Here is a 23,010-nt window from a genome sequence, read left to right on the forward strand (position 1 = left end):
GCCCATACACCAGTCATTTTCAGGTGAATTCAGCAACAAAAAACCCTCAAAAAATGAAAATCCTTGCCATCAAGTTGATTCCAACTCACAGTGACCCTCCCACAGAGGGTACAACTGTGGGGTCCAGAGGCCTTGACTCTTTACAGGAGTAGAAAGCCTCACTTTCCTACCAAGGTGCAGCTGGTGGTTTCAAACTGCCCAAAGCTTAACCCACGATGCCAGCAGAGTTCCTCTGTCGTCCATCATGCCCTTTTCTATTCCTGGGAAGACTTCTGAGGCCTCTTTAGGACCAGTGCTTCCCTGGTGGCACTGTCAGGTCAGCACTGCACTGCTAACCACAGGTTCAAAACCACTCCCTGCTCTGAAAGAGAAAGATGAGCCTACCCGTCTTTTCATGGAATAGAACTTTGAATGACTAAAAATATTTGCTTGAATTGTTCTTTGTTGGGAGGTTGGGGAAGAGCTTTAATTTCCCTGGAATCTACTTTTATTACTCACTGGCAAATGGTCTTTGCATTTCAAGGTTCCCCATGCCCAGTAATGGGGCCCTGGTAGTGCAGAGATTAAACCGATCGTTTGGCCATTTGAACCCACCAGTTGCTCTGATGGAGAAAAACGCATCAGTCTGCTTCTCTAAAGATTAAAAGCCTCGGAACCCCTGATGCGACAGTTCTCCTTTGCCCCACCAGGGGTCTGTGAGCAGAAATGGACACATCAGCCGGGGGCTTTTGCTGACTGGTGACCATCTCTAAGGGACACTGGTGGTGCACTGGGTGACAGGTTGGGAGCAGTTCTACTATGTTCTATAGGGCTAATAGGAGTTTGAATGACCTGGATGGCTGTGTGTGTGTGTGTGTGTGTGTGTGTGTGAACATTCTTGGCAGACTCCTATAAATCAGGACTGCTCTGGGGGGCTTTCCTTCCTGCTGGGGAATGCTGTTTGCTTCTTCCCACCTCCTCTTCACTCTCCTTGCCTCCCACTCGTTCACTTCCTGTCTCCCGAAAGGCGTTCTAACAACTTCCTCCACACGGCTTTCTCCACAATGCTGTGAGCAGAGCCTGTTCTAAAAGCCAATTAAACAAACCGTCACAGGTCTAATGGAAAAAAGCAAAGTAGGGCATGAGCAAGAAGGGAATAGTCACCAAAGAAACAGAACAATAGTAGCAAAAATAATTAGGAACATGTGTTACTGTTGTTATTATTATTAATAATAACAACAACAATAATAAAATACTGGGGCTCCAGCAAAATGAAAAGCAGGCTGCACAGCATGTTGAAGTTAACTTGTCTGATGCACTAACTCAGGAGGAACCTTGGGCTCCTGGTACCACTAATGCAAATGGTTAGTGGTTCTCAGCTGCTAAATGAAAGTTTGGCAGTTCAAATCTCCCCAGGGGCACCGTGGAAGAAAGACCTAGTGATCTACTTCTGAAAAATCAGCCAGAGGACTCCCCCACCTCCCCTGAGCACAGTTCTACTCTGACACCCATGGAGTTTCTGTGTGGGTCAGAATGAACTTCATAGCAATTGCTTTTCAAACATTTTTAAACTTAGAGGAAAAACACCCATTGCCTTCCGTTCAGGATGGGATGAGGGATACCCCTAGGTGTGCCAATTGCACTTGGAGATTAGAACATCTGGGAAGAGAATCAGGCCCAAGAGTGGGAGGCAAAGGCACTAGACAGATTTATGTAGGATGGTCCATTGTTTCTCAAAGGGAAGGTTGGTCCAAAGTATGCACTATAAAGCACATGACTAGAAAGTACAGTTTTCCATTTACATAGATATAAACATATATAAAAACAACATTGGAACATTAATAAAAAGGAACCACAAAGCTGTTTTTTGGCTTACGGCCCCAATGGATTTTTCTGTGTTGGGCATTGTCCTTGACAGGTATAAACAGTTCATAAGCTTGGGTCCTAATCTGAAGGTTGGCATTTCAAATACATGCAAAAGCACCGCAGAAGAAAGGCCTGATGGTCTACCATTAAAAAAAATCCATTGACAACCTTCTGGGGCATTTCTTTGGTTGGGGAGAGTGGTCAGGTGATGGGGACGAGGTGGGAGATTTGCAGGCAGCTTTGCAAGCAGTTCTGGAATTAACTTTGAAGGCTCCTCAAGCCATGGCCACTTTCCCCTAACCTAACTTTCTGAACTGTGATTCTTCTTGAGACCGTTGAAGCAGTGTCACTTCAAGAGAGAGTGTCCCCAACAACCACTCTACCCGGTTCTCCAGCTTCTGGATCTGCTTCTTGCCCCCCTTGAGGGCCAGCTGCTCCGCCTCATCCAGGCGGTGCTGCAGGTCCTTCACCGTCTGCTCCAGGTTCTTCTTCATCCGCTCCAGGTGGGCGCTCGTGTCCTGCTCCTTCTTCAGCTCCTCGGCCATCATGGCCGCCTAGTTAAGATGACAGGAAATATCTGTGGGCCACCCAGTCCATTCATACCCCAAGGACACAGAGATGCTGCTAACGTCTGGAACGTGTTGATGCACAGGATGGCAATCACTGGCATGGTATGTACCCAACTCATCTTTCATCACTCTCAACACCCCTCCATCAGTGTTTCTGTGCGACTTCAAAGTTAAGCACCTGACTCCTAATAGAAAGGTTGGGGCCTGAACCCGTCTCAGGTGCCTTGGAAGAAGGAATTGAGAATCTGCTTCTGAAAGGTTACAACCTTGAAAACCTCATAGAGCACAGTTCTACTCAGCATCAACTTGATGGCACCTGGCTTGATGCTTTCTTTGTTCGGTTTTGCCTGCCTTCTCTGAGAGGCCATTCCCTACATCTCTCCAGGAAGCCGCCACTAGTCAACCATAGGCTGTAATTACATGAAATGTCCTTGCCATGCCCTGGCTTAGATGCGCCTTCGAGATCACCAGAGAGCATGCTTGTAAAGAAAGAGTGAAACTCACATCTGTGATGGCCTTCTTGGCCCTCTCTTCTGTGTTTCTGGACTCCTGAGTGGAGTTTTCCACTTCCGTCTGGCATTGAGCAATGTCAGTCTCCAGTTTTTTCTTGGTATTCATCAAGCTTGTGTTCTAGTAAAGGAAAATCCGATACCACAGTTATGGGTTACATTTACGTACTTTCCTTAAAGAGGCCAGGCTTCTGGGAGGAAGAAGCCAAGGGGATCCTTAAGACTGTGGGAAACAGAAAGATTTATCCAAAATATATGTTAGACTTAAGGCAATGCTTGCAGCCAATGGTAAATGATTGTCAAGTTACCTCCCTGAAGGCAGTCAGTTGTCAGACAACTGTCTAGGCCCACCACAGGTAGGGCAATGGGCTGTTAATGACAATGGACTACATCCTCCCTAAAGGTTTACAACCATTAGTCCGTCCCTGTAGGTGGGGTTTATACCCCACTGATAATGGTTTCCACGGAGATCCAGAGAACAGGTCAAACCTGCTCAGTGACATCAAAGTTAGACTGCCATCCTGAATCTAGGATCTACCCTTCTTGTCCCATGTGTGTCCCCAATCCCTCCCCTTCCTATTGTGTATATCCCTAGATTGTCCCCCTCTCATTGCTGTAGTACCTATAGTACAACTGCTTTCTGTGACTTATGTCTTTACCTGTAATTAGGGGGCTTGCAGGCCCCCCAAAGATAAATGAGCCTTGGTTAGCAATAAAGAGCACTTGGGCTTCTCATCGACTCCCCTTCCTCTCCCCATCCTTGCCCCCCTGTTCCCTTTCCCCTTGTCTTCCTTCCCCTCCCCCTCTCTCCTACCCTCTGGTCTCTCTCTCCACATGGACCACCAATCGGGGGTGAGGTGAGCATGCTACTATGAAATGTGTCTGACTCCATTATTTCAATCACTCCTCTATCTCTCATGCTCTCTATGACTTTATTGTAATCATTATATATCTAAACTGTACAATTGTGCCTATCGAACCTGAGATTAGTTGTGGGGGGGGCTGACCTTGCCCCCCCACCAAGACTATGGCCGTTAGTCACCCTTCAGGCCTGGACTTGAACTAACCAAACCCAACTATTTATAATCCAAAGGGCAGCAAGTGTCCAGGGTCAGGGGGTTAGGAAAGAAGGAGGGATAGAAACAGGAGACACAGGGAGAAAGGGGCTACGGGATGGCACATTGGGGGGACTGCAATGGATGGGGTGAAGCAACAAGTGAATGAACTATTGGATGTAAAACTGATGATCTGCTCTGTAAACCTTTAACTGATTCACAAAATAAAAAACGTGAGGGGAAACAAAGCAAAATGCACTTGGGAGTGGGTGGGAAGAAGTTATCCTGGTGCTGTTCCATTCCTCAGCTTATACCTGGGTGATCGTTTAGGTGGTAAGTGTGGGGCTGCTCCCTACAAGCTTGGCCGTTCAAACTCACCCAGCTGGGCTCCTTGGGAGAGAGATGAGCTGTCTGCTTCTGTGAAGGTTTGCAGGTTTGGAAACACTAGCTAGGGTGGTTATGAGTCTGCATGGCCTTGATGGCAACAGGGGACAGTTTGTTGGAAGAAGGAAAAGATGGACTGGCATAATTATACAAAAATGAAAAATAAATCTTCCCTGGAGCAGGGGGTGGTTTTGAACTGCTGACCTTGTGTTAGGAGTACAATGTGGAACCCACTATGCAACCCGAGGTCTGCATTTAGATAAAAGAGTTTTATTTGAAAAATTTTAGAACACACTTTTCCTGTGCTTTTTCAAATGGGAACCAAACTAGTACTCTTGGTGAAAGAGAAATTTGTAGTATATCACAAATGTTTATGTTTTCACTTTCAATTTTTACTTCTAGGAATTTATCTACTTTGAGGAATATTAAGGAAATAATAATCAAGGGTTTATGTGAAAATATAATTAAAAGTACCATCATATTCCTTCTAATAGTTTTTCTAGTAACTTTTTAAAATTGGGAACAACCGAAAATAGCCAGTTACAGAGGACTGATTCAGTCAAACTCCCAGAATGCACAGCTGGAATGAAGTACTTTTGTGCCCCTGAGCAGAATCTCACAGGAGACTACTTGAAGAGGCAGGGATGCATTCCTGTTGAAGGACAAGAATAGGTTGGGAAAAAAAAAGAAAGGTTTCATTCTACTATATATATATATATATATATATATATATATATATATATATATATATATATATATTCATTCTACTATATATATATACAATGTTTATTCACACAGGGAAGATACTAACTAAAGATACCAACATTGTGGTTGATTTTTTTCTCTCCTTCTTTGTTTCCTTGTATTTTTCATTTCTTTTTCAAGCAGTGAACATTTTTTTTTAAAACGTGCGTTGAGAAAAACAATCATTTTTTTAAAAAGATCGAATTTTCTAAGCTGACACTTCCTCCACGAAGTCTCACCACCTCCTTTGAGCATGAATTCGTCTTTTCCTTTCCCTGTGTTTTCCTGCCATATGCATGAAGTTTTGCCTTCTGATAAAAGAAAGTTCAGACCTCTGTCTACCTACACTCCGAACTGGAGTCGCTGGGTGGTCATGCAAGTGGTTAGTGTGCTGGACTGCTAACCCAACTGGGGGAGCTTCCAGTCCTCTCAGAAATGCTGAGGAAGAAAGTCCTGGTGACCTTATTCTGAAGAACAATAGCTATTGAACACCTAGTGACTGCAGCTGTACTCTGATACCGGAGTCAGAGTCCACTTGACCACTGCTGGTTAGAGCCAACACTTTGCCACAGTGAGATTGACCATTGGGGACTTTTTTTCTGGTGGTGTAGAGAGGTAGCTTCCAGCTCAGCAGTTTGAAATCACCAGCTTCCCTGTGGAAAAAAGATGAGTCTTTCTGCTCAAAGCATTACAGGATTGGAAACGCACAGGGCCCTTGACTCTGCCCTCTAGGGCTTGATGGCAGTGAGAATCTGGGAGGAAAGCTCCTGTCGATCACATGCTTGTGCCCCTGGCTGCCTGCCCCCCGCCCCCAGGTGGGGCGCCACAGTGTGAAGGATGCTGACACACCTGGGAGTGCAGGAGCTGTACCCGGTTGCTGGCGTCCACCAGCTCCTGCTCTGAGAGCCGGCGGGCCCGCTCCGTCTGCTCCATGGCCACCTTCATTTCCTCCAACTCCTCCAGCAGGAGCCCATTCCTGCGCTCCACAAGGGCCAGCTGGTCCTTGAGGTCCTCATTGCTCCTCAGGGTGTCGTCCAAGTGCAGCTGGGAGTCCTTGAGGGAAAGCAGGAGTCAGGCCAGAGGCTGAGGGCAGCTTGGGCCCGGGCGGCCCAGAGGGCATGTGCTGGATGCAGCGCTCACCTTGAGCTGGCCCTGGACTGTGTGCAAGTGCTTCTGGGTCTCCACTATCTGGCGGTTGGCATGGCCCAACTGACTCTCCATCTCATTGAGGTCCCCCTCCATCTTCTTCTTCAGCCTCAGCGCATCGTTGCGGCTCCGGGTTTCGGCCTCCAGGAGGCTCTGTGTGGTCTCGGCTGCCCGCTGGCTGTATCTTTTCAGTTGCTCCACTTCTTCATCCTTCTCGGCGACCTTCCGGTCAAGCTCGGATTTTACCTGACTCAGCTCTAGCTGGACACGCAAGAGCTTGCTCTCTTCGTGTTCCAAGGCACCCTGAGGAGAGTCAAGGAGCATCCAGAGTGTCAGGGTTGGCCATCTCCCCTCCGTGCACACTTTAATTCCCATTATGTCCCAAGCACTTTCTCAGTCTTACAGGCTACAAGAGCCAGAACTCAGAGAGGGCAAAGGCCGTACTTCCCAGTCTCTAATCTCTAATCACAGAGAGAGGAACTTTCTCTCTGTTACCTAATAACCCCCTTTGTCCCTCAATTTTCTTTCTTTGGCTGTTGTTGAGAAAATCTATAGCAAACATCCACCAACTAGGACTTTCGGGAAGATGCCGACTGAGTAACACATACCAGAGGGACTCCGCAGAAATCAGCCCAGGCGAATGACTAAGAGTGAAATTCAACACTGCTGGATCCCAGGAGGAGCATCATAAAGATAAGTAGGCGCAGATCCACAAGGTTTTCAGGGGCTGGACGCTGTTGGCTTACCACAGTGGAGACCAGCTAGGGCTTGACCTTGGCCCCGCCACTGTCTCCGCAGGAGCAGGTCCATTTGGAGCCGGCACAGGGGCTTTATCTCAACACAGCCACAGCTTGCCACCACCTTGGGGCAGGGATTAAACCCTTGCAGCCTCAAGGGCAGGGATCAGGGCTCAGCTCTATTGTTACTTTTGTTTTTCTTCTCTCTATCCCCCCACAGTCTCATCGGGTTTAGTTTTATTAATTTTTATTTTTCCTCTTTGTCTCTTCCCTCTTCTCTCACAAACCACTGCTGACCTCCAGACCACTCCCCTTAGCCTAGGACATTTACACCTACCCTCCACCCAGTTAGATGAGTTCCACCCTGTGCAGCGTAGCCCGAGACTGGAGAAAGCCCGTCCACCTTCTTCCCAGGGAATTCCTGCCTGTGTGGCTGGGGAAGCTCCAATTTGTCCTCTGTGGGCCCACATGACTGAGGGAACTTCTTCCCGCCTACCATAGTCCTTCACATGGCCTAAGGCAGTTCGGCCAACACTCACCAACATTCCAGGCAGCTGCAGACACCTCTGCCCAACCTCTACAGTGATCTACCTGACCAGGCCAATTCCACCCACCATTTGTGGTGTTTGACACCAAAGTAGGCAACCCACCAGCTTTCTGGGGCACTCCCCTTAGGAGAGAAGCCACAGGAGGATAAAGTGGTAGGCTAATTCCATAGTGAAATTAGCTGTAGGCAATTAGAAGAAGCACTCCTACAAGTCTCCCAGAGAGAGAGCCAGTGCTCTTCGACTCCCTGGAAAATGGCACCTGGCTCCTCTAAAACAATACAACACAACAGCCATCAGCCCCAACGACCTCAAAAAACTAGGAGAAACAAAAGGCAATGGAAGAAGATGTCCTGAACCTAACGACATGCATAGCAGAAGCAGACATTGATCTGCCACAGAAAGAAATTTCAGAATGCTGCTAGGAGTCATACAGGATATGAGGGAAACAATACAGAAAAAGGATGAAGTGATACAGGAGATAAAGTCCATACACCAAAGTCCATACACAAGAGCTTGGGGAGGAGATAACAAAAACTAGTAGCAGACTCAGGGACTGTTAGAATCGACTGGAGGAAGCAGAGAACCACACCAGTGCCTTGGAGGACAACCAACCTGACTTTAACAAATACGAACAAAAATCTAATAAGATCATCAGAGAAGCTGAAGAAAACCTAAAAATATCCACCAACAAAAAAAGGTATCAATGTGAACAAGTCAGTGTTGCTGATGATGTTCTTGGAGTTGGGTGAGGATTCTCACCCTTCTTTTATGAATTTGCCCCCTTTATTGACATAAACACACTGCCTCTGGAGGGTCCCAGCTAATCTTTCCAGTTGCGGTCACCAATTTGATCCCATATAGATAGTGTTTAGGAGCCCTACTAGTGTAGTGGATTACACGGTGGCCGGCTAACTGCAAGGTCTGCAGTTCCAAACCACTAGCTGCTCTGAGGGAGAAACAGGCTTTCTGCTCTTGTAAAGATTTACAGCCTCAGAAACCCCAAAGAGGAGGTTGGTTATACTCTCTCCTATAGGGTATATAGGGTATGAGCTGGAATAAACTCGATGGCAGTGAGTTTATTTATTTATGGTGCTGACAGTTCTTAAAGGACATAACGCTCAGGGCTGATCTGTTTGCATTAGTTAAGTTTGGTTTTAAGATAAACTTCAGGGAATATTTTTGGTTTTGAGGTTAAAGATGATCTCAAGGCAATAGTTTCAGGGGTTGACCGCTCTCCCTAGCCCCGACCATGACTCCGGAACATCTTGCATCCTTTGGAATTTGACATTCTTTCCTGTATTTCCCCTACTTTTATCAGGAGTTCTCAGTAGAATCTTTGATCAGAATTTCAGTATTGAGAGTTGGGCACCATCTAGTTCCTCTGGACTCATGATAAAGGCAGCACTTGTTCATGGATACAATTAGCCATGATCCCATTTCTTCTTCCTATTCTGCACTCTGCTCCTTCCTCTGTTGCTCCTGTGAGCAGCAGTTGTGCCTTGGATGGATGCTTGCAAGTTTTCAAGACCCCCAGCACTACGTAACAAACCATGAGATAGGATAGAAGCACTAAATGGGTTCTTAGGCCAATTAACTGGGGTGTCCCATGAAACTATGACCCTTAACTTCTCTCAAATCAAGGCACCAAATCCTACAGCAGCCTCAACAGGTACAATTTGTGTTTGTGTGTTAATTTTAACGAATACTTCTACCACACAACTTTCATTAGCTCAGCATTTTACAGGTGTATAACTTATGGACAGCAACTAAAAGAGCTATGTGTGCACCCGTATCCTGAATGCCAGTGCCTTAGCCAATAATCCTTTGTGCATTCATAGCAATTTACTCCAATGGCATCCCACTCAGTCATGTGCTGAGCTGCTACCTGAGAGGTGGAAGCTTAGGGTCACCCAGAGATGCTTCCAAGGAAAGATCCAGTGATCAGCTGCTGGGAACCCGGCCATGGAAAACCATGTGAGCACAGGTCTCTTCAGATACACACAGGACACACCTGAGTTGGAATCTGGTGACTTGCAACTGATCTTTTCATCATGACCACAAATGAATAGCCAATCTATGCTCTAAAAAGGACACCCCCCCCCAAAAAAAAAATCACATCTGCTGCTGCTGAGTCAATTCCAACTCACAGCCACCCCAAGGCAGGTTCCTAGACAGCACGTTTTTAATGGGAGTGCATGCGTTATCTTTCTCTCAAGGATCCATCGGTGGGTTGGAACCTCTGTAAACTTTGTAGCTTGCAGCTCAATGATTTATCCAGGGATGGATTTGAAAGACCCATCTTTCCGTTAATAGCTGAGCACTTAAATGCTTGTGCCACCCAGCAGCTTCTGGGGTCCACTCTGACTAGAGGGAATTCCTGATAGCCACAGAGGAACATGTGTGATATTATGCTAAGGCTGTGGGGTGGTGAGCCGGATGAGCAGGATGCGTGAGAGTGGATTTGCTTCCCAAGGGTGTTATGAAACACTTTTTATTCTCAAAAGGGACTGTATGACGGACCAGAGGAAACTCAGGAGACAAAGCAGTATAGCCCAGCTCTTCCAGCCCCAGGGAAGGCTTGGCAACCTTCGCAATTGAGCCCTAGTACCTGATGGCTGGAAGACCCCCAGAGGGTGGCCAAGTTCAGCCCCCATCAGCTCCTATCCCCTTGGCCTTTCTGAGATCCATGGTACTCGCCTCCACTTCCTCTAAGGCAACCTGGAGATCTGACTTCTCTTGCTCCACTTGCTTCTTGGTCTTCTCCACCTCGTGAAGATTCTTGCCAGTCTCTGTAATCTGCTCAGTTAAGTCGGAGATCTCTTCTGCAAAGGACAGGCTCCACTTAGGCCCCCATAGGGCAGGTGATTCATTTGTGATATTTACACAGGTGCGAATGGAGTGAAGGCCTGGAGAGACCCCCCTCCCCCTCACCTGAACTATGTTGAGAAAGGAATGCTTAGAAGAACCCTTCAAACCACAAAGGGATTCAAAAGAGTCACAGTGAGGAACATGGTAGCAAGCAGTAGAGAGAACAGAATGCCAGAGTTGTAGCTTTCTAGAACCACCAGGGACATTGGAGGGTACCAGGTCTGATACCTCTGACTTTGTAGGTCAGCGCAGAGGTTCTCCAAGGGTTGAGTGGCACACCTGAGGACATAGTGCCACTTAGAACCAGAATCCCTGAAAGGTATCCTTCACTAATGTAGCAGTGTGCTTAGCAACCCACTTAACCAGCAGCTTTGCAGCAGGTTGAACTCCTGAGGGTTTGGGCTGGGGGGTAACCTGAGAAGAGGCAGGGCCGGGTGGGTGATGGGTTTGTAGGGCAGGGAGTGGCAGGAGGTGTTGGCTGGTGGCTGTGTGTGGACAAACGTGGCAGGAGGACAAGGGGATGCTCTGGCTAGAAGAGAGCTCACCTTGTAGGTTCTTGTTCTCCCGCTTCAGGGTCTCCAGCTGGTCTACCACCTCTTCATAAGCATTTCTCATCTTGAAGATTTCAGTACCGAGGGACCTGGACTCTTTCTGGGCAGCTTCCAGCTCAGCTTGGCTTTCATCCAGTTTTTGCTTCCATTCCGCAAGGACCTGGGAGGTGACAAATGGACATGTGGGCAACAGTAAGGGCTGGGGACCTTGAGAGAACCCCAGTCAACACAGGCCATCAGCCCACGCTTGAGGAGGCCTTTGCTTTAGATTCGTGGCTCCAGACACGGCTTTACTCTTGGTGACCTGCTGCATTCTTGGAGGTTTTTGCATCTCCAAGGACCTTGAATTCATCTGAATTGAAAACAAAATTCCCTTTGGAGGAACAGCTTCAGAAGAACAGGGTCATCGAGGAGCCCTGGGGGTGCAGTGGTTGCCAACCTGGCTACCAGCTAAAAGGGCAGCAGTTCAAACCCACCAGTTGTTCTGTGGGAGAAAGCGTGGCAGTCTGTTTCCATGAAGATGTGCGGCCTTGGAAACCCGATGGGCTCTGTCCTATAGGGTTGCTCTGAGTTAATATGGACTAAACAGAAACATCTGCTAGAAGTCATTTGCTGTCAAGCCAACTCCAACTCATGGCAATCACATGTGTGTCAGGAGAACTCCACAGGGCTCTGATTTATCTGAACTAGCTCACCAGGTCTTTCTTCCAAGGCATGCCCGAGTGGACTCAAACCAACCACCTTTCAACCTGTTTGCACCATCCAGAAGTACCTATGGGGCTTCCTACATCCCCAGAGCTGGGAACTGATGTCCTAAGGCAGAAGCTTGCAGTGCACATGCCCAAGCATGGAAAGCTGTCCCTTTCAGCATGGCTACCACTGGGTGGTTGGGGCAGGACCTTATCGAAGCTCCTCTGCTTTTTGTCCAGGGTGGCACAGGCAGTGTTGGCACGTTCCAGGGCAAGCATCAGGTCATCCACTTCCCCTTGGAGCCTCTGCTTGGTTTTCTCCAAGGAAGCACATTTGGAATTCACCGCCTCTGTGTTCTCCTCAGCTTCCTGGAGCCTCTGGGCCAGTTTCTTCCTAAAGGACCAGATTTTTACATTTCAGAGGGTCTCCCAGAGCCCTGGAGGTATAGTAGGCTATGTGTTGAGCTGTTGCTAACCCTAAGGTCAATAGTTTGAATCCACTCACCACTTCTTGGGGTGGAAGATAAGGCTGTTTGCACCCTTAAAAATTTACAATCCCCCAAACGAGGAGCTGATCCCAAGGGCTCAAGTAGAAAGAAAATGTTTTGAAAATGACAATGGCAACAAATGTACACATGTGCTTGACACAATGGATGGATGGATGGATTGTGATCAGAGTTGTATGAGCCCCCAATAAAATGATTAAAAAGAAAATTGCAATTCCGGGAACTCGAAAGAGGTCTTCTACTCTGCTCTATAGGGTGTCTATTAATTGGAATTCATTTGATGGCAGTGTGTTTCAGGAGTGCTTTGGACTCGCATGGTGCAATCAACTCAGTGGCAGTGGGTTTGCGGGATTCTGTTAGAGAGAATGTAGATAACATGTCTATAAGAAATTGGCATTTGATAAGTCCTGGACTCCGGTTCCGCGAGGTCAGCAATTTGAAACCTCCAGCTTCTCCTTGGGAGCAAGCTGCTTCCCGAAAGAGTCACAGACTCAGGGGAAGGTCCACCCTGCTTTAGAGGGCCGACGTGAATCAGAATTGACAAGATGGCAGGGAGTTTGCTTTTGTTTGTTTGTTTTGAGAATCTGATGAATACTTGAGAAGTAATTTCTAAAGAGTCCCCAAAATGCTGGGTGGCCAAAGAAGTCACCAAAGGGTCACTGAGGGAAACAAGTTGAATGGACAATTCCCCCAGGGGAAAGACAGGGAGACCCTGTTCCACTGGGAGACACTCTCTGAATACTTCAGAAAGTCCGAGCCCTGGAGGAGAGGTTCTGTAAGCTAAGATGCCATTCCCTGTGTTTTCCTTGGGTCCGGGGTTCACCTTTCCCACCCACGCTAACCCTGGAGCCCGTACTTGGCCTCCTCCAGCTCCTCTGTGCGCTGGATGGCGTCCGTCTCGTATTTGGTCCTCCACTGGGCCACCTCACTGTTGGCCTTGGACAGGGCCCTCTGCAGCTCGGCCTTGGCTTCCTGCTCCTCCTCATACTGTTCCCGCAGCAGGTCACAGTCATGGCGCGAGGACTGCAGGGCGTGGGCCAGGGCGTTCTTGGCCTGCCAAAGTCAAGAAGGAAGAGCAATGTTGGATGCGAACCGATGCCAGGGCATTCTTGGCCTGCGGGCTCACAGCAGTGTCACCATGGCAGACGCCGTTTCTGGTTGAGATGTTTCCTTACACCGGCATTTCATGAGTTTCACATCATTCCCATGCTGCCGAGTGAGTGGGTTGCCTGGTTTACTGACTTAACAATTCCTTCAGGGTGGGTGACTCCTTTATCATATTTACATGTACTTATTGAAAAAGTAAACTCTTGTACTACAGCAAGTAGAAAACTCTTAGCATTTGCCAACAAAACAGGAAGCAACCGTGGAAGTAAATGCAGTGGAAATAAAGAAACATCGGTCTCACTAACCCCTTCTGTCAGTTTGTTGTACTCTGGTGGCCTGCAGGTTGCTATACTGCCCGGATCTAGAAGACTGGCAGGGCCAACCATGCTGTACAAGATTCAGCAGTGCTTTCATACAACGTAAGAGGAACTCAGAAGAAATGCCTGGCCATCCACATTAAAAATCAGTCCAGATAAACTGTGGGTTACAGAATATTGCCCACGGTAATGCTGGAAACGAGCCCCCTAGGCTGGAAAGAGTCACACTGGTACCCGGGATGGTAAAGAAGATGCTGGACTGGGCGATGTTTTGTCCTGATAGGCACACCTAGGGTTGCCAGGAGTCAGAATAAACTTGATCATGACTAATAACCACAGAGACTCGGGCAAAGATGGGCTTGGGCCTGGTGATGGTGAGGATGGCGCAGGACTGTGAGTGTTTCCTTCGGTTGCACCCAGGGCTGTGATGGGTTGGAATTGTCTTGTTGATACCTAATAACAACAAACTACAACAATAAATCAGCTTTTAGCTCATGGCTGTGATCTGTGAAACTCTGCCTGAAGCCTACCGTCTTTTCCTTGTGATTATTTTATCTTTTTTCCCTGTTTACATTAAAAAGGAAAATAAGCTGATGCTAAATGGTTACTGGGGATCCCACGTGGCATATTGGTTATGTGTTTGGCTGCTAACCACAGGTTGGCAGTTCAAAACTACCAGTTACCCTGAGGGAGAAAGATGAGGCTTTCTACTCCTGTAAATAGTTACAGTCTCAGAAAGCCACAGGGCCAGTACCACCCTGTCCTATAGGGTTGATGTGAGTAGGATTTGACTCAAAATGGCAATGAGAAATGGTTACGAGTTGGGTGGCTAACTGCAAGGTTGTCAGTTTGAGGCCACCAGCTATTCTGAGGGAGAAAGGTGAAGCTCTCTACTCAGTTACATTCTCAGAAATCCACAGAGGCAATTCGACCTTGTCTTGTTGGGTCATCATAAGCTGGGATGGACTCAGGGGCAGTGAGCTTGGTTTGGTTTTGGAAAGATGAGTTATCTGTGCAGCGATGTGAGTAGAAGAGTTATGACAGAAGTAAGTCTCTCTATTGCTGCAATGGCCACGAGTTTCCTGATGCGATGTTCTGATTGGGTCGTTCTGACTGTGAAAAACCTAAAAGCATCCTTGGTGTCACCAGTGGGCTGCGTCCCACACCCCACATCAGAGGGCTGCCATCTCCCTTTCTCAAGCAGGAGAGGACATACCTAGAGGTGTCCTTCCCTCACCTTTCACATCTGCACAGGAGGACTAGAGTCCAATCTAATGGGCACTGCCAAACAGAGCCCACTGACCTGAAGCAGTCACTCGGGTGCATCTTTATCTCTGTAAAAACACATACACATAGTAACCTACTGGGAGAACTTAGGTGTCCCCAGTCGGGGACAGTTTCCCTCCTGTCATGTGCCCTTCTCATTACACGGGCAGGTTCTGACTGCCTCCCTGCCCATCCCCTTCCTCTCGAGTCTGCCAAAGACCATATCATATAACAGAAAGTCAAATAAGAGACCAGTCTTTGTTCTTTTCTAGAAGAGGCAGGCAGAGTTTGGGGGCATGCCTAAGAGTTGCCCTATATGTCCTGACCGGGGTCTGGCAATCTCAGAATTACATCGACATTACTTTGGACTCCTGGATTCCTATTGGCAAGCTTGGATACACATTAGCAGCATTTACTAAGAAACTGAGGTGCACGGTTCTAGTGAATATGGTGGGGAGGACTTATTCTTGCCCTTTAGGAGACCTGGCAGTTTAGTGTAGTGTAGCGAAGGGTAGTGGGTGATGCGTTGGGCTGCTAACCACAAGATCAGCAGTTCAAACACCACCAATAACTCTACAGGAGAAGAATGAGGCTTTCTACTCCCATAAATAGTGACAGTCTTGGAAACCCAAGGGGCAGTTCTACCCATCCTATATGGTCTCTATGAGTCAGAATCGATGCGATGGTAGTGAGGAGTTTTCAGATCACTGGAGATACAGTGTTCCAAGCAGAGACAGTGAGGTATTGAAGTCAAGAGCATCGTAATTAATATGCATGTTGATGCAAATCTTCAAAGGCAGTTTTGGGAGGAGAGGAGATAAAAGTTGAGGTGGTGTAACAAATAATACACAGAGAGATGGGGAGAAGGAAGATGGCTTAAGTATCAGGAAGAATTGCTGGACAGAGCAAGAGACCAGTTTGTCAGCGCTGGTCCAGATGGTGCCGTGATAGGGAGGAGAGGACCTCTCTGGAGAGGAGAGTTTATTTGACAGTTCTGTGGAGGACAGGGGTACTGTGATGGTTAATCTGTGTGTCAACTTGGAACACAGTTGGAAGGTATGAGTGGTACCCAACCTTAAAATCAGGACACAGCCTAATGACATCCCCTGGGATGTGTGGTCTTTTTATGAGACACTTGGAGTAGTGCCCCTCTCTCTTGCTTACTTGGATCTGGTGTCTGGCTTCTGGGGCCAACAGCTCATGTGGTCTGCCAACCCTGGGAGCTGCCAGTGCCTTGATATGTTCCTTCTGACTTTGGACCCGCAGACTCTGCACCCACTCTCAGCTTTCTGCTTCTCCCTCTTGCTTTGTCAACTGGCAGCTGTGTGCATCTGGGGGTGGGGGGCTCCAGCTAGACTGGCCCATGGACTTCAATTAGACTAGATGGGGATGCTTCCTTGATATAAATTTCTCTCTTGATATGATCTCTCTCTTTCTCTATATATGTGTATATACACACACACACACACACACACACACACACACACACATATATATATATATATATATATATATATATATATATATCCATGTTCATGGATAAGAGAGGACTACTTGCTGTTAGGTAAGCATTGGATTGCTACCTGGAAGGTTTGTGTTTCAGACCCACCAGGTTGGCATTTCAAACCCCTCAGCCACTTCTCAGGAGGAAGATGAGGGTGCCTGCTCCTGTAAAGATTTATAACTTCAGAGACCCTTTATAGGGTCACAATGATTTGGAATCAAGTTCATGGTAGTATTTGTTTGTTTGTTTGCTTGTTTACTGTTACAGCAAGGTGGCCATGGCAGACAAGGCCAGTGGAGCTTTCAGACCAAGACAGACCAGGAGGACAGGCCTGTTGATCTACTCAAAAATTGGTCAGGAAAAACCTTAAGGAACACAACAGAACTGTCCAATATCATGCTAGAAGATGCGCCTTCTGAGTTGGAAGACAGAGCCCTCAAGTAGATTCAGTCTAGTGACATTATATAGGGTTTCCAACACTGTAAATCTTGATGGGACCACACAACCAGCCTCAGCTTTCTCCCTGAGAGGAACTGGTGGGCTTGAACCGTTGACCTTGCTATTAGCAGCTGAACACCAATCCACAGTGCCACTAGAGCTCCTTTGGTGGTTGGAAGGCAATCAGAATCCACTGTGGTTGCAACAATGAACTGAAATATAGCAATAGCCACAGCCATGGTGGGGGACCCGGCAATGTTCAGTCCTGCCGTGTTTTGTTGTGCATGGGAGCACCATAAGTTGGAGCTGCCTCAATAGCCACGGATAGTCAAACCCCAATAGCTGATGGTGCCTGCTGCATAGCAGAGGCATACTTACCTTGGTTTCTTCTTCCAGTTGCCGCTGAATCTCCTCCAGCTGCTGGGTGAGGGCTTGCTTGCCTTTGGTTAGCTGTGAAATCAGAGACTCGTTCTCTTCCGCTTGGTGGCTCAGCTCTCCTAACAGGCAGATGGGGCCCAGGGTAAGTGCCAGGAGCTCCCAGCTCCCTGGACCCTGGCCCTCTCACCGAGCCCTGCTCCCTACTCACCGTTTTGGGTCTGTAGCCGTGCCTTCTGCGTGTTCAGATCATGGATTAACTGTGTCTGTTGTTCATCCTTGGCCTTGATTTCAGTGAATTGGTCTTCCATAGTCCGGAACATTCTTTCCATGTTACTCTTTAAAAAGATGTCAATATACGTAGGAAAAGTTAAGTTCCTGATCCTCCATATTGAACGGGACAGTTAGTGAGGTTAGCTTCTTGTGAGGTAGAATGAAGATACAGAACTTTCAAGGATTGGATTAAAAAATCGCTATCATTTCAGACTAGGTTAGCTCTTTGTTTACTATGTTTGCTTAACCACTGATAGCTTGGTGCATCACCTGTTGATAGATAAGTATTTGATGATTTGTAAACCAACCTATTAGTAGATGCTACTTCACGGAAACCAATGACCTCCTTGTAAGATGAATACCTCTGTTGTCATGTGAATATTATTCTCTGATTTAAGTCTTTGCAAACAGTACACTCAGGTAGCAGTACTGAGAGTGTCATTGAATAATACAAAAACTCCCATACAGTGACAATGGTCTGGAAGAACTCTCTTCCACCACTAGGCGGTCTGGAAGAATGGTCAAAATTCTTGTGCCTGCAGGCCTCTTCCCTGCCACCTCTCACCCCATATATTACAAAAATAAAGTGGATTCCACATCTGCTTTTCCTTAAATTGTTAAGTGTGATGTGGCAGTAGAAGGCACAGGGGTATTTGATTCAAAAGAATCTCCAAGGAGCTTAGGACCTCTTTGAAGAGGACATGCAAGCACGAATGAATTAAATCAAGGGATGTTGAACAAGGAGTGGCGATCCATGAGAAAAATCAAAGGATACAACCAATTAAAAAGCCAGAAAGCATTATAGATCATTCTTTCATTGGATTTGACAATTGAGAACTGAGACCATACACAATATTATGGCTACAGGAAGCCATGAGGTAGTGTTGGTCCCAGGGACAGCACACGACTGAGCTGGAGTTTCTTCTAGCCCAGTCAAGCTGCACCCCAAGCTGGCTGGCTACAGGAGACAGAGGAAAGGGGCACACACATTTTCAGAGGAAGGTCAACCACAACAAGAGGGAAAGGGGAGAAAAATGGGGGACCAGGAAAGAAAGAGAAATCACCACCTGATAAAGGAAGTCAAGAGTAGGAGGGAAACAAATCAAGAAAAAGCACAGGACGGAGACCTCTAAACAAGGGCAGTAAGCAACACCTTCACTCTGATCCCCACCTGGCATTCCTTCCCAGAGGGAGTCTCCAGCCTTCGGACCAATAATCCTCTGCAGGCGCTTCCTAGTTTCACTGAGGGGGTCCCCGCCCAACAGAACAGTCCCAGGGGTAACTCAGCACACCCAGAATGAGCTCAGATCTTTCAAGTCTAGGAACTCTGTTTTTCTAGGAGATGAACTGCGTTTTGGGATCATATCAAGAAGCACTGTGACCATCAAGCTCCTAAAGTCAAAGCTTCAGGGGGGGTCTCCTGTGAAGGGGCCCCAGAGACTTCGTGGGGCTATAGAATGGACCCAGTGGGGAAGGGAACCCATGTCCGGAAAACACGTCCCTTGGTAACCATTTCTGATACATGGTCTAAGGAGGTCTCTTTTCCAGAGACCTACATCCCCACGCTGCTAGCAATTTACGACTTGTTTTTCTCACCCACAATAAAGATTTACTTTCATACCCAACTGGCAGCTTCGTTTTGTATACTTTTCCTTAAAACATCCCAAATGTTGAATTTTTTAAGCCCAGATCTATTCGTCCTCATGAGCAGAGCTTCACACGGGTTGTGACTCCAGCAACAAATTGTATAGGCTGAGATGGTGGTGTGGGAATCCAGGACAGATGGACCCCGCAGGAACAGTAACAGGACCAGCAATACCATGAAGGTAGGGGAAAGGTGGGGGGAACAAGGAGGAGAAAGGGGAAACCGATCACAACGATTGATGTATAACAAGCTTCACCCCCAGTGAGGGGGGACGAACAACAGAAACGTGGGGTAAGAGAGACAGTGGATGGTGGAAGATATAAAAATAATAATAATAATAATAATTTATCATTTATCCAGGGTCACCAGGGTGGGAGGGTGGGAGATGGAAGGGTAAAAGAGGAGCTGATAACAAGGGCTCAAGTCGAAAAAAATGTTTTGAAAATGATGATGGCAACATATGTACAAATATGCTTGATACAATTGATGTGTGGATTGTTATAAGAGCTGGAAGAGTCCCCAATAAACTGATTTATAAAACAAAGGAAAGAAAGAAAGGAAATGATGTGTAGAAAACCTTCCCCAGGAGGCCAGCCCTTTGGGAAACCCACCCACACGGTTCATTCTAGACAATGCCAGCTGGCTCGGAAGCTTCCAGTAGGCACTGGAAGGAGGATGAGCTCTCGAGTGGTGTTCGATCCTTCGATCAAGCTTGGTGTCTCTGCGTGGAGCAAATAGTCAGTGCTTTCCACTGCTCTCCACTCCTCTCAGGTGAGTCCACCTGAGGGCACCTTGGAAGAACCCCCTGGAAATCTGCGTGAGGAAATTGGCTCGGAGCACAGTTCTCCTCAGACACACAGGCAGTTGGCATGAGTCAGAGGGGAAACGTGGTTTTGGAACGACTTGCATGCATGTGAGGAATTAGGAGCAGGCAGAAGTGGGGGAGGGGAGGAGATTTCAGTTAAGAACGTGCAGCAAGTTTAGGGAGCACAGAATTGTAAGTGTTCACTGGGCACATGCACTTGGCTGCCTAGCCAAGAACAGGAGGGTCAGGCACCTTAGACTTGGCCACGCTCTCCACGTTGCTGGCCAGGTCATCGACCTCCATCTTCAGCTCGCTCTTCTCCTTCTCCAGCTTCTGCTTGACCCGCTGCAGGTTGTCGATCTGCTCCCCGAGCTCGGCCACGCTGTCCGCGTGCTTCTTCCGCAGGGTGGCCGTGGTGGCCTCGTGCTGCAGGGTGGCCTCCTCCAGGTCCCTGCGCATTTTCTGGAACTCAGCCTCTCGCTTCTTGTTCATCTCCACCTGAGCAGAAGTTGCCCCTCCGGCTTCTTCCAGCCGCTTGCTGATCTCCTCCAGTTCCCGGAAGAGGTCAGAGCGCTGCTTCTCAGTCTTGGCTCTGAGCGTGTGTTCGGCCTCAATGTCTTCCTCTAGCTCTTCTGTGCGGGCCTGAAAGGGCGACAGTGTCAGGAAGTGTGTGTGTGCGCGGTGGTGTGGGAGAGGCTGAATACTGAGGGGTGGGGGCTATCGAGCACAAAGCACAGAATAGATGGTTCCATTCAAACCAGCGCTTACTACCACACTGCCGCAGACTCAGGGAGTCCCCACATGTGTCCGAGTAGAACTGGGCTCCACTGGGTTCTTAGTGGCTGGTTTCTCAGGGGCAGATCTCCAGGCCTTTCTTCTGGGTGAACTCAAATCTCAAGTGTTGGGGTTAGCGGCCGACCACGTTAATAAGCTGCGTCCCCCAGAGACTCCATTACCGTAATGGAAATGTGTGGAAATAACTCGTGTCCATCAGTAGACCAAGGGCCAAATCAACTGTGATGGAGTCAGGCTCGAAACGCCCATGAGGTAGTTAGGTAGCCAGCCCTGTCTACCCTGTCAACCTCTGTCGAACACATTATCAATGGAAAAGGCAAGGCGAGGAAAGGCACTTCTGGCATGATAATATCTATGCAGAAAAATAAAGGAATAAGGACTGTTTTGAATATATATGACTGTATCCTATATATTTTCCAGTAAGTCTTAAATTTGTACACATATATCCATCTGTATATATGTATACATACTCATATATGCCGAAAGCTTACATGTCCAGCAAATGGATGAGAATGAAGCACAGTCAACTAAAGCAGTTCGTTACCTCTGAGAAGGGCAGGGGCAATGAGGATCAGAAAGCCTTTATGAATCGTATTTAGCCCCATTGGTAGTGAGGGGAAAAAGTTGGGGCTTTCTACTCCCATAAAGAGTTACAGATTCAGAAACTCACAGGGCAGTTCTACTCTGTCCCATGGAGTCAGTAGGAGTCAGCATTGATTTGATAGCAGTGAATTTTTGTTGTGGTTGTTGTTAAATTGGTAGTGAGTTGTCCTGGTGGCACTGTGTGGTCAATGTTAGACTACTAACCATAAGGTCAGCAGTTCAAACCCACCAGCTGCTCGTAGAGGAAAAGATGAGGCCGTCTGCTCCCATGTAGATTTATAGTCTGGGGAAACTTATGTAGCGACGTTTCTCAAAGTGGGTGATACTGCCCCCTTGGGGGCCCTGGAACAATGTGTGGGGTGGGGAGCTGCGCAAGCAGATACCTACACTTTATCCCGGATTATGGATTAGAGGACAAGAGCTTTGGGTTGTGAGAAGCAGAGGGTCGAGAGTAACATTTGTTTGTTTTCCTGAAAAGGCAGTGGTAGGCCGAATAAGTTTGGAAACCTATGCTGTGGGGGGGGGGGGGGGTTGTTATGAGGCAGAATCAACTCAATGGCAGAGGGTGGGTTTGGGGGTTTGCCGGTACAGCTCATGTATTTTTTCAGGAAATCCAATTCTGTGTTCCTGAGAAAACAAAAATCCTAGAAATGAAGAAAAGGACGGAAGCTTCTGGGAGAATATTGGCAAGTGCTCCAAGGGAAAGCATTCCAAGAATAGGAAGCAAAGGGGGGAAGGGCCAGGCGCGAGCGGGGTTGCGGGCAGTGGGGCTTTCAGAACTTCGGAAGGACTTGACCATGACCTACCTGCAGTTCTTTGATCTTCTTCTGCAACTGCAAGCTGTGGGCTTGTTCATCATCAACTGTGGTTTTCAGCTGACTAATTTCCAACTCCTTCCTGCAAATAGATGGTCAAAACAGGAAGAAGAAGATGAGGATCACAGAAGACAAGCCTCTCAAGGACTGGTGGGACCCGACCCTAGATCTCAATGGCAGCGGGCACCGGAGAGACCCACTTAGTCAGCTTCTCCTCCACTTGCAGCTTGCCGTTTTCTAGATCCATCATGGATTCCCGGGACATTTTCAGGTCTCCTTCCAGCTTCCTCTTCATTCTCTCCAGGTCCGCCCGCAGTTTCTTCTCCTGTTCCAAGCTGCCCTCCAGCTGGGAAGGCACAAGGAAAAGCTGAGAGCCTGTTATTTTTCTGCATAGATGCTATCATGCTGCAAGTGCCATCGCTCACTTTGCCTTTTCCATTTACAGGTAGCCCGGCCAGGGCTGGGCACCCAACTGCCTCATGCACTTTCCAGCCTGTGCAACTATTGGCCTGGCCGATGGCCCCTTTGGATTCCCAGAGGAGGCCGACAGCGAGCCTCTGCCGCAGAAAAAAGCCCAGCCAGAGGCCCGGATCTCCCAGTGACCTCCTGGTGCCTGCTCCAGCCCATTCTCACTCGACTAATCCAGCCTGTGGCCCCTGGAGAAACTTGGTGTCCATTGGTACCCCCTTATGCACAGACAGGACAAATGGGGATGCTGAGGGATGGCAACTTCTACCGCAGTGCCTGGATGATCTAGAGTGGACATTCGCTCCCTTTCCTGCTCCATCAACCTACTCCAGGGTGCAGGCAAGGAACTCCATGTGTGTGTGTGTGTGTGTGTGTGTGTGTGTGTGTGTGTGTACTCACAGGTGTGGGAAAAGGATGATGATATACCAGTGGTAGAAGCCTCGCTTCC

General features: G+C 47.9%; 1 protein-coding gene across 1 annotated transcript in view; it reads right to left on the minus strand.

Moving 5' to 3' along the window:
* LOC142458124 (myosin-13) overlaps nt 1-23,010 on the minus strand; it is a 71,046-nt gene that overhangs the window by 2,234 nt on the left and 45,802 nt on the right. The window contains exons 23-35 of the mRNA XM_075559167.1: nt 22,295-22,440; nt 22,086-22,176; nt 20,134-20,523; nt 17,370-17,496; nt 17,162-17,280; nt 13,008-13,204; nt 11,856-12,039; nt 10,951-11,116; nt 10,235-10,359; nt 6,247-6,555; nt 5,956-6,159; nt 2,919-3,044; nt 2,229-2,399 (exon numbers count right to left, since the gene is read on the minus strand). Coding sequence (XP_075415282.1) covers nt 2,229-2,399; nt 2,919-3,044; nt 5,956-6,159; nt 6,247-6,555; nt 10,235-10,359; nt 10,951-11,116; nt 11,856-12,039; nt 13,008-13,204; nt 17,162-17,280; nt 17,370-17,496; nt 20,134-20,523; nt 22,086-22,176; nt 22,295-22,440 — 2,355 coding nt within the window. The remainder of the gene's footprint in view (nt 1-2,228; nt 2,400-2,918; nt 3,045-5,955; nt 6,160-6,246; nt 6,556-10,234; nt 10,360-10,950; nt 11,117-11,855; nt 12,040-13,007; nt 13,205-17,161; nt 17,281-17,369; nt 17,497-20,133; nt 20,524-22,085; nt 22,177-22,294; nt 22,441-23,010) is intronic.

Source organism: Tenrec ecaudatus, chromosome 10 (genome assembly GCF_050624435.1).
Source record: "Tenrec ecaudatus isolate mTenEca1 chromosome 10, mTenEca1.hap1, whole genome shotgun sequence".
NCBI classification, from domain to species: domain Eukaryota; kingdom Metazoa; phylum Chordata; class Mammalia; order Afrosoricida; family Tenrecidae; genus Tenrec; species Tenrec ecaudatus.